General features: G+C 40.7%; 1 protein-coding gene across 1 annotated transcript in view; it reads right to left on the minus strand.

The window, feature by feature from the left end:
* Positions 1–9,440: 9,440 nt before the first annotated feature.
* FBN1 (fibrillin 1) overlaps positions 9,441–12,329 on the minus strand; it is a 216,908-nt gene continuing 214,019 nt past the window's right edge. The window contains exon 65 of the mRNA XM_065412313.1: positions 9,441–9,830. Coding sequence (XP_065268385.1) covers positions 9,441–9,830 — 390 coding nt within the window. The remainder of the gene's footprint in view (positions 9,831–12,329) is intronic.

A 12,329-nucleotide genomic window follows, 5' to 3' on the forward strand; every position in this document is an offset into this window, starting at 1 on the left:
GATTGACAGTGTGGTTGGCTTCATATTCCTAGTCTACTTTTCATTGGCATCTTGCTTCTAATTTCTTGTTGGCCACTCTTAGAATATGTGTTTCTCAAAGCAACAGTAACTTGTGCTATCACCCTGCTCTGTAGCCTTACCATTTATATTCCATAGTCAGCTGCTCATATTCTGCCTGATACTTGAAACCAGGTTCTGCTCAAATATTTTCCAGCTACAGTTGGTGTTTGGTGCAGAAGGAATCTCATGACCAGGGGTTTTAGTGACTATTATTGTTATTTTTTATTTAAGACAAGTTTATGTCTCCAGATCACTTTAAAGAGAATGAACAAGAAAGTCTTTTCAATTGTTGGCTGTCCAAAAGGGAGCCATCCTATGGCTAAACTGGCAGCCCTAGCTTCTGGGCTGTCTCTTGTAACATTACTGGTAGTTCTGAACTGCGGGCAGCAGCTGGGCTGAGAAATGACGCCAAGTGGCTCTGAGTAGTTCATTAAAATAACAGGTGGATATTACATTTTCCCACCAAGTGTGTGCGCACCATATTCCAGCACAAAACCATGGAGCCCATGTTCACCCCGGTGTAACTATTGCTTTCAGATGTGGATTTGTCCCCGGGACCTAAAATGTGTGCTATGGGACTAATCTGCTCCCATTGAAATCAGTGGTTTAAACCACAATGGGGCTGGCTCAGGCACCAAACCTGTATATATAACCTCAAACCATGAGCACAGGGAAGCCCCCATTGTGGGATTGGGCTTACTAGAGCAGCGCAAACCCAGGCAATCTCAAGTCCAGCAACTCATGAGTGGAACTTCAAGCATGTGTATACTCCCCTTGATTTTCAGGACTACTCACATGCTTAAAGTTAAGCACATGCTTACATGCAGTGCTGGGTTGGGACCTCACTTTGCAAACCATTTTCTCTCAGATTTAATTTGTGTGGCCTCACTCCTCTGCCCCCTGCTATTTTGCTTTCACACTTAAAACTCAAAATCAAAGTGAAGTGCAGCCAAAAATGCCAAGATTTCTTGGTTTCCAGCTTGAAATTAAGGACAGCCTCTAAGTTTTGTATGGTTTCCACCTAAAACCATAAATCATCCCTGCTTCACCTGAAATTTGTTCCAAATTTGCTCAAGAGTTGGCCCAGAGTTGCTTGAAACAGAGCCTAGTTTCAATGAGAGGTTCATGAACCTTGATAAACCTGGCCCAAATTTTGGGCTTGTAACGAAACCGGAAACATGCAAGTTACAAAACCCAAACCAGGTGAAACTTGCATGTTTCCGGTTTCGTTACAAATGCTTCTCACAGAGCTAGTATTTATTACGATTACAGTTATAACACATTTAGACAGGCCTGTGAGCATATACACCACGTTACAAACAGAAAAGGCCCAGACATATTTCCTGCCCCGCAGAGCTTATAATGTAAATAATATACTGATTTCTGTTTCATTTGCATATATGCATAACCAAACATTTATCCCACGTGACTTACTTAGCTATTCTAATGGTTTGTTGCAGAAAAAAAATCACCTTGAAGAAGGTGCAATTGGGACCCATTGGAAGGACAAGAGTTAAGAAAACAAAGTTGAAGCCTTGTGTTGATGGATACATTCATAAAAGCCTGTTTTTGCAGATGACAAAACCGAGATGTTGGCTGAAATGATGTTGTGTTCATCAGGTACATTCTCAATTGTTACTGCAACCTTGGCTCTTCCAAATACCCAGGGAAGATTGGTCTAATAATTAAAGCATGGGCCTGGGACTCAGACGAACCAGGTTCTGTTCCTGTCTGCTACCAATTGTGCTGTGGCCCTATGAGGGTACATAGTAGAGAAACCTCTGTGCAGCTGCAACAACCCACCCTGATTGCAACTATCAGCTCTGAGTGTGGAGGGAGAGCAGGAGACCATGGGCCTTATGCTACCACCTTAAACAAGTGGATAGCTGGCTGGGTATGTGAAAAGGAGTCTAGTAAGTTACCCTCCTTATTCCCCCAACTTCGTCTGGTCCCAGAAAGGAGCCCTGGGAGGAACTGTGCCTCTGAGGGACAACTTCCTGAGGCAGCAGTACTATGTGCCTTCCTAAACTCAAGGCTGAGCCTAAAGGCCTTACTTTGGTTGCTTGAGCAAGCCTATTCACTCCTCTGTCCTCCATTCAGAAAATACTTAAGCATGTGCTTAAGTCTGTCCCTATTCAGGAAGGCACTTAAGTTAAGCACATACTTTCTTGAAGCAGAACCTCTGTTTTTCAGTTCCCTCTCTGTAAAATGGAGATAACACAGCCCTACCTCACAGAGGTGTTGCAAGGATACACACTAAAGTCTGCGAGGTGGTCAGAGACTACAGAGCTGGGAGCCATAGAGAAGCTATAAACAAACAAACTAAATAAATGTTAAATTGTGGTGCTCAGACATATGAGAGTTCTGGATGGTGTTCAGTATGATGAAAGCCTCTAGCAGGCCTGTGTGAAAAAGTAATATAGTTTTTGGGTACTTAGCAAAGGTTTAACGTAGTGCATGTCTGCTCTGGCAGACACAATGGGAAATATTCAGCCTTTCTACACTCTTCTGTATTTAAATATATATGAGAATTCAGCGTTATGACAACAATACAATGATTGAAACAATTGGCAAGCTCACATGGTTATTTTTTCAGAAATGAAACAGTTTCTGTGCATTAAAGGAAAGGCCCCAATCCAGCCCGCCCTGCACCCGCCCATCTCACGGGGAAATTTCATCTTTAGAAAAGTATTTTAGAAGTGGAAGAGAGTCTCTGACATACAGAACACAACATTTCTATGGCCCCCAATGCCTTCAGCAGGAGTTGCTTCAGGCCCTTTAGTCCCAAGAGTACTTCTGCTAATGGGGGATTCTAAAGTGTTTCTCTAGCTTTTAAAAACGTGACGAGTAAAAAACGAGTGTTTTGTTCATGCTGAAATGAGACATTGTCATTCACACGTAAAGATGGTAATAATGTATAGACAACCAAAGTGAAGTATCCCCTAGGAGAAATGGAGCCTCAGCTGGTGAAAGTTTGAGTGCCCTTTATTCCCACTGAAACCAATGAGAGTTGAGGAGGCTCAGCTCCTCGCAGGATTGGGCCAATGATGCCTTAGGATTTATATGTGAGCTGCTTTAGGTAGCAGAGTCAGGACTCGCATGCCTGCATCTTCTTTGCCTGAGCTATTGGCGTGATGAAAAGCACAGGAGACAGAGGTTAAACTACCCGTCATTTTAATTTCATTACAAACACACAGCACTGGCTTTCCTTAGTCCTCTTCAGGCTCACCCGCTGCACCCCCCCCCCCCCCCATGACACCAGCATCATTGCTAATTAATTATTGGGCCACATACACAATGGCATGGTAATGAGGGATGTGCAGAAACCTCCCTCTTTGTCCTCTTCTAGTCAGGCTTTGCTGGAAGTCAGCTGACGTCTTGCATTTCAAATGCCCCTCTTGCAGAGGTAGTCTAGGCTCAAGTAACCCTACATCTCATCTAACCACTGAGAGCAAGATCCTTCTCAGAGGAACAGTTTATGTGCTAATGTCACAGAGTGCACAAAGCTTGAGGAGCTCAGGTTTGCTGTGGAGACTCAGCTATTATATGATCTATATGCTCATCTTGCTGGCTGACTTAACTCAGTGCACTGAAGACGGCCACTGTGAAGAATACCCTCGTGGTCATGCGTCAGCTGCTTCAGGAAGTAGAGGGTTGTGAAAAGTGGCTGCAGAATGAAAGCGTAGGGAAACAAAGCACTGCATCTGAACTGGCATTCAGGACAGGGCTAAATGTGTTTGGGCAAGGACTGCATGCTTAATGGCATCTAGGGGTATTAAACAACTTCTATACAATGGGCCTAATTCTGATCTCAGTTACACCAAATAACTCTAAAGCACCCATGGAAATTACTCTGGATGTACACTGGTATCACTGAAATCACAGTCTGGCCCAATATACCACTGCTTGCCGTGGGGAAAAAAGGGTAATGCTTCTTTCAGTGCGAATGCACCCAGTAGAGCGGATCACATAATTTGTGACCTTTTGCCTCTGAAATGAATCTGAGCATCAGCAAGACTTTAGCCTGCAATAATCGCTACAATAGTTTAATATTACCGCTGGCCAGTAACTATATTTCAGTGTGACAACCAGCATGCAACTGTCATCAGCTATAATCCCCATAGGCAATGAACTGGGGGAGAGTGTTCTAAACTTTGCAGGCAAAGTATTTTGTTGTGACTAAATTGTAAAGTGAAAGTATGAGTGGTCTTTTGCCAGGGCACTTTCAAATAAGAACAGAAGAACGGCCATACTGGGTCAGACCAAAGGTCCATCTAGCCCAGTATCCTGTCTTCCGACAGTGGCCAATGCCAGGTGCCCCAGAGGGAATGAAAAGAACAGGCAATCATCAAGTGATCCATCCCGTTGCCCATTCCCAGCTTCTGGCAAACAGAGGCTAGGAACACCATCCCTGCCCACCCTGGCTGATAGCCATTGATGGACCTATCCTCCATGAACTTATCTAGTTCTTTTTTGATCCCTGTTATAGTCTTGGCCTTCACAACATCCTCTGGCAAGGAGTTCCACAGGTTGACTGTGCCTTGTGTGAAAAAATACTTCCTTTTGTTTGTTTTAAACCTGATGCCTATTAATTTAATTTGGTGACTCCTAATTCTTGTGTTATGAGAAGTAAATAACATTTCCCTATTTACTTTCTCCACACCAGTCATGATTTTATAGACCTCTATCATATTCCCCCTTAGTTGTCTCTTTTCCAAGCAGAAAAGTCCCAGTCTTATTAATTTCTCCTCATATGGCAGCCGTTCCATACCCCTCATCATTTTTGTTGCCCTTTTCTGAACCTTTTCCAATTCCAATATATCTTTTTCAGATGGGGCGACCACATCTACATGCAGTATTCAAGATGTGGGCATACCATTTATTTATATAGAGGCAATGTATTTTCTGTCTTATTATCTATCCCTTTCTTAATGATTCCCAATATTCTGTTCACTTTTTTGACTGCTGTTGCACATTAGATGAGCTTTAGCTGTGGAACACTAGCTTGATAGACACATCCTTTGAAATCTGTGTTTGGTGGGTAATACCTTCTGAGAACCCCAAGAATAATTTCTTGTCTCACTGATTTTATCCTTTTCCATTTGGATAGTATTGCTTGCTCTTGTTTCTCACAGCATGCAAGCCAACACGACTCCACCTTTTGTTAATCTGTTGTATGCACCAGCTCTGGTAATAGCAGGAACGTGCAGAGTAGAGATTGTCCTTGTACAGGTGAAATTTGGGGGCACAAATATTTACCCAATGCACAGAGTAGGTGTTTAGCCAGGCATCTATATGTTCCTCCCACACTTATGGAGCAGAAGCTAATGGATTTTTTAAAGGTAAAGTTTTCTCCGAGGTGTTATTTTGATATGACCATATTAATGTGATGACTAGTGGTTTGTTCTGGAGAGCGCTCAGAAGGGGTCACTCAACTTAGAGTTTTCGAGCTGACTACAGTTAACGCCAAAATGTTACAAAGGGCTAAATTCAGGCCACTTTGAATAAGAAAGTGTGAAGAAGGTCACCAAAGTGAGGCACAATATTTGCACCCAATCCTAGCTCCCCTCACATCCAGAGACCATGCAATACCATAGCGAGGGTGGTATAGGATGAGGTCTGAAGGTCATGGGCCACCTGTTTTTGTACATACTCCATTATCCCTGGTGCCTCCTTCCCAGCTGGGATTGTGCTCTTGGCATGAGTAATCTGCACGTGCAGCTGTGCAAAAGTTGTGTGGGTACTTTCATGCTGCCTGGAACATGGATATCAAATAGAACTTTCTTGGTCTTTTTATTTTTGTCACCATTTTGAGTAAAAAAGGAAGAGGGATTTGAACCCATTTGGTATCTATCTAGGTTCCAAGGAGTATGCATATGGCATTTTAACTTTGGTTGCAATGTACTGATTCTGGCTGAAGTAATTCTGATCCCTAAAACTGGTGTGAGGCTTTATTCACTTTAATGCCGTGGCTTTAAAATGGGAACCTAAAAATTGCTTTTTAAAAATTGACATTTGCTAGAAAGAGATGTGAAAGGCTGAGAAGGTAAAATCCTGCTCTGTCACTTGGCTTGATCTAAGGTGAGCTCGAATGTCAGCAGTTTGATGTGGACTGGTTAGCATCACACTTACCTGTAGAGATAGGTGACATCTGAATGCGAGTAAGCAAAACAGTCACAGAAAGGTGTGCTCAGAGTCGGTTACATCAGCAGGCAAAGATCAAATGTATCAGACTCCTAGAGGGCAGGCCCTACCTGTGCTGAGGAACCTAGACTTGTCTGTTCCAGAGCCCAAATCAGAACAAACTACAAACTAGAAACATTTGCATTAACATATTACTTTGATATGAAATCCCAGCAAGAGCAGCTACCTGGAAATTGGTCTCAGACCGGCTATAAGAAAGACAAACAGTTTGGGTTCTTTGCAAGACCGTTTAAAAGGGAGACTGTGGAAACAGTCATGTCCTGCCAAAATACACATCATCTGTCAAGCTTACAAGATACTGTTACAATACACAGCAAGTCAAGAGACCAGGTTGATATATACAGTAATGAGACATTTTTGTTAAAGCTGTACGTTAACCAGAAATTATAATATTTTGGCACATGCATATAAGTTATGCACAAATTCACTTGCTAAAAGCCACAATTATTTCAAAGAGCTAAAATATGTATCACCATTTCCCTAACTCTAATATGAAAACTAACTTTTACGTACAAAACCATACTAAAGCTCCTCCTCCCCTTCAACTCTACCGCAAGCTTAGAGTCTCTGTGAATCCACTACCACGTCAAATACAAGAAAATAATTGTATTTAATTGCTCTTGTAGGTTCCACAAACACTATTGGCTTAGTGCAATATTACTCTTTGTTGTTCATCCCAAATCCAGGAGTAATTAAGAAATTAAACTCATGTCAATAATTATTGAAGCTAAAAGTTCTAAATTACATCGACAGGAATACAGAGGCAAATCTCAATTCAGGGCCTAATCCTGCAAAGAGAGACACATGGGTCGCTACACACAGATCTGTTTGCAGGACTGGGCTTTGCATTCTGAACCCGTTAAAAGCACATTGTCAAGATTTTGTAGCATAACATTAGAATTGTTCAAATATTGTGTTTAGCTGACAGAGAGAACCTTCTGATTTCTGAACATCTCCTCTTGTTTGAATATATCACTCCATGACACAGAAATACTATTAAATAGTCTCTCTTTTGTGGGACCTACGAAATCACAATATTTCAAACTGCCTTTTTTCTCCTCTGCAGTTTCAGTAAACAAAGATGATTTTCAGAGCTGTGCAGACAACACTGAGGCTGCTGGAGCACAATCAAACATGTTTTGGCATGATAAGGTGTTATATAAAGATTTAAATGTTAAACCAAGAAATCTACTTGACATTGTCTGTATATTTCTCTAAAATAATTCCTTTTAGTTCCTCTCAGTTTTTATGGACAGGAAAGAAAAAAGCCAAATACACTCCAATGTACATGCCTTCACTGGCATAAAAAACCCCTCTCTACCTATTGAAATGGGAATGCTATTTACAATTGTCAAACTCTGAATATGTTTTGCTATAGCTAATCAACATGTGGAAAATATGCTGTTCAAAACTGTGGCACTATGGTAAATAAAACCAGACATGGCCTATTGAAAATATCATGGTGACCCTCTGTGTGCCAACTTCTTTTTATATTATTAAGACGGTTATGGAGAAAAAAAATCTGTGATGAAATCTGATTATAGAAAATAATACCCCTCGGAGTGAATTACTACAGAACATTTCCCTTTCACAAATGATTGTGGGTCAGTATATTTCCATCTATCAACTACAATGCTGTCCAATCAAGATTTTGCACTGTATTTTCAGTGCCACAAATTGTTTTCTTTTGGGGGGGGGGGTATTGCATTGTCACATATCAATAGAATGTTCTTTTCCTGCTAAAGCTTGTACCACTTCATAGACAAACATTGACACCTTCACATTATGCATGTCATATAATTTGCAGTTGATTTCAATACTGGATTATTCCTTTGTAATCAGCCTTGGATTATTTGACAATAGATGTCATGTGGAGGGGAGGAGGAGGGAAGAATGGAATACTTTATGCATGCCAAAGGGGCTTTAGGAGACAAGACTTTTGAAATGAAATGCGCATGTTTTCCAAATAATGATTTAACATCCAATTTTGCAAGTTTTGGCTATTAATTACTGATTGACAGGATTATTTAGGTCAGGTCATTGGAAATGTTCTAACTTGCCCTTTGGGAGCTACATTTTAAAGAATTCCATTGCTGAATTAGTATTGTAAATAATTCTGTATTTCTCTTCTGTCTTCCTCCGTAGGAAGACTGAATAAACTACAGATGCACATATTCAGTAATGAATCACCTATACATGCAGTATATCCCACATTATACAGGAATGCATGAAGCATAAACATTCAGTCTAGTGTACTGAAGAGCTAGTACTAGCAAGAACACAAAGTCACAGAATAAACTAAAAAAACCCACTGTTTTATTGTGACATTGAACCCTTGTTGATATGAATGATTATGGGTACTCTTGACATGTATTACATAATGTCATGGTGTAGGATGGCACTGATTATCATCTGACTTCTGAGAATGTTTAATGGTCCCTACTGACCTCAGTGCATTTTGGTAAGTCACAGAAATTTCATCATCAGGTTTGTGTATACAGTTAACAAGTAGTTGGTCTTTATAAGCACCATTACAAACCCTCACATTAAGGGTATTATTAATCTAGTTTACAAATGCTTCATTGATAAAAATAGTATGATTACAGTATACACACACTTAATTTACATGTACTGTATTATAGGCATAACTGAGATAAACTACTGAGCTAACTTTGGTTGATTGAAGTATGTAGACTGAATAATTGCAATTTTGGCTTCTAAGTTGTGTAAATATTACAGTGCATTTATAAATCTAGATTGAAAATGTACTAGCACCAAATGGATATCATAAATGGCTGACCTAGAAAGTTGTAGTTGGAGAAGCAAAGTTTAAGAATTACAAAAATAGAGAAGTCCATCAGTTGAAAGCACGTTCTTGTACCTCTGCTGAAATGATGTGTCTCAGCATCAGTGGCCAACCTCCAATGATAAAAGTCCCAGTTTTCAAGATTCAACATATCAAGGTAGCTCAGCTACACTTTAAGAAGCCTGAGAAAGTGGTTGTTTTGATCTAGGGTATTCATCCTGTACCTTGTTTATGTAATAATATAATAGTGCTCATTCATACAAATGTACTCATGAAAGATTGTACCTATGATATGGAGAATCTGATTGGGAGGAAATTCAGTCCTACCTATCTATCTTTGGTTTTAATTATTTGGTCTTTGGTTGATGAATTAATGAAGCAAAATCTGAATTTTCATTTTCAGGTTATCTCCCAGCTCACCACTGAGGTAGTCTTTGTCATGTTTGTCTTCAAGCTGATTAAGTTCCTTCTTTTTATAGAGTGGAATACTACTGATTTGTAATGAGTAGGTTCCAGGTATTGGCTTCTTCTTTGTGAAATGAAGGTAGCTTATCCCTTCCTTCTGATTGATTCTAAAGAAACCATCTTCATTTCCAGAGTCAATTAAATATCGGTTGTGATTTGTCAGTGTTGAGAGAGCGGGAAGAAGTTCCAGGATGCGATCTTTGTTATTAAGCCCAGAGATGTTAAAGGAAAAGACGGCTGTTTTTTCACTATCCCAACTGGCAAGACTGACTTCTGGTTCCACCTCAGGTTGATCCTGCACAAGAACACTAACATTAGTCTCTGCTTTGTCACAGAACAGTTTCATCCATTTATAAACAACTTAAGAGGCCATCTAATAAAAAAGTTGAAAAGAAAACTATATTGTTGCCTGTCTTAAACGCCAGGCAACCCCATTAGCTCCAACTGAGTAGCAGAGGGTCTAGGTCAGAGCAGGATTTGAACCTTGAACTGAGCAGTTAGTCCTGTGTATGAAGGCAAAAGAAAAGAAAGTCTTAGTTACCTGCAACTAGCGTTCTCTGTATGGGTCGTCTCACCTCAGACATGCACTGAAAGATGCTGCATGCTGCACATAGCTCTCAGAGCCTTTGAGATGATGCATTTCAGAGTTCAGACCCTTTTCTCACCCTCCACACACGCTGGGTGCACATACCTGTGTCACACTTCCCAGTCTGTCAAAAGCAGTAGTGAAGTGAAGCTAATAATGAGCTGTGTGAGGTAATGTGATTTGTGGAGCAGGCAAGTCATTTAATGGGTGTGACTTAGTTTTCTTCTTTGCAAGCTTTCCTCTACCTAGGCACTCTGTTGGAACAGGCTTCCAACAGCTTCTGTGCTACAGCCTAAGGGAGCTGAAGAGGAAATGGGTGTCAGCTCTTACCTCTAAGGACACATCTACACTGAAGCCGGAGTTGTATTTTCCTGCTCGAATAGATTGCACTGGCTTTGATCAAGCTAGTGCACTAAAATTAGCAGCATAGCTGCTGTCGTTAGTGGCAAGAAGGATTAGGTGCCCTGAATACAACCTAGGATCTTGGATGGGATTATATTCAGGGTGGATAATGTCTCCCATCACCTGTACTGTGGTGTCTACGCTATTTTTAGCACACTCGCTCTATCAAAGCTAGCATGTGTATATCTACCCAAGTGGGACATTACACCTGCAGAGCCAGTGCAGATATAGCTGAAGTCAAGGTGATTGAACTCATATAAGACATGAGCTAAACTCCACTGAGATGAGTTATTAGCAACATTTCTAAAAGGCAGAGTTTCAGGGACCATAAAAGAATGTCAGCTGGAACGATATTAATTTGGAAACTTCCTGCAGCAGGCAAGGGTACGCCAGTGTAATTCTTCAGCCACAGCGACAAACTGCCCTTCATCAGCTAGCAAACATGCTAAGCTCTGAAACCCTGATGATTTTTAGGTAGAATTCCAGCTTGCTTCACACTCAACACAGCTTCTTCTTCAAGTATATTTATTGTGCTTTACTAAATCATTGATTTTGTATGATTATACACTTTGCACCAATTTCAAGGGGCCCAGAGAAGTGCACCCAAAACATTTTGCGTGGGCAAAACCCCCCTACTTTTGCACATATAGATCATGTACCTGTGTACACGACTTGGCTTGCACACACAAACTTGAGTTATTTTACATGTGTGAAGGGTGTTCCTGATACCCTGTGTTAGCACATGAAAAGATGAGATCTGCACATGCAAATATATATACGCTGAAAGCATGCAGGACGCTTAGCTTGGTAAGTGTGCATGTAGTACAGGGACATTTTAGGAGGCCCTTTAAAGTTTTCTGGGTTATACTCATCAGGATGCACAACACAAAATTAAAAAAAAACCGTACTTTCAGCTGACTTATATAAAATCTGTACAACCTGAAGACCACAGCAATGGCCCATTCCCTGGCAGTTTCTGTGCATTTTAATGCAAAGTCTGCCACTGTCAGTTTATAGTTGTCTTAGAGCAGCTGGAGAAGATGGAAGGGAATGAATTAAATGAGCTTGGATCTGGTGCCATTTGTAATGTAAATTAATTAAAATTTCTCAAAAAGAAGAATATGAATTTTATAGTATAAATTAATTGAAGGAAGTTCTCTGGCCTGTGCTATACAAGAGTTCAGACCAGACAATCACAATAACCCCTTCTGGCCTTACAAACTATGAAAGGAGCCAAATCCTGCAGCCCTCAGTTAGACAAATCTCCCATCAAGGTGAGTGAGAATTCGGCCTGAGTCAGAGTGCAGAATTTGGTCAATGGACATGCAAAGTTGAACCTGCCACTATGGCTTCTTGTGCACAGGCATTGTAAGGTGCTGGAAACAGTAGGAGTCTAACATTTTTCTGCCAGGCAAGTTAAGAACAGAGCAGGGTTGACCGTTTTAACACCGAAGTTACTCGTTTTTGTCAATTCAAAACAAACCGTAAGGATGAGGTTGATGCAGTGTTCATTTTCCTTTTAATCTATTTTAAGGAATGTTTGCTAAAAATGAAAAGAAAACAGCCTCCCATTGGAGTGAGTGAAAGGTGACTTGTAAATAGGTGCAACTAGTCACATGACACACTGTTTTTAATGTAAATACAGGTCATTACATCATCTATTATTAACATTATTTGGTGCAAGAGGCCAATGACAACAGCGGGGAGGAGTGGGAGTTGGCTGAGCATCACAGCAGACTGTAGTAATTTAAATTTCACAGTTACCCCAACCTAAAGATGTACATTAAACCTACTGGTCACTCCAGT

Source organism: Emys orbicularis, chromosome 10 (genome assembly GCF_028017835.1).
Source record: "Emys orbicularis isolate rEmyOrb1 chromosome 10, rEmyOrb1.hap1, whole genome shotgun sequence".
NCBI lineage: Eukaryota > Metazoa > Chordata > Testudines > Emydidae > Emys > Emys orbicularis.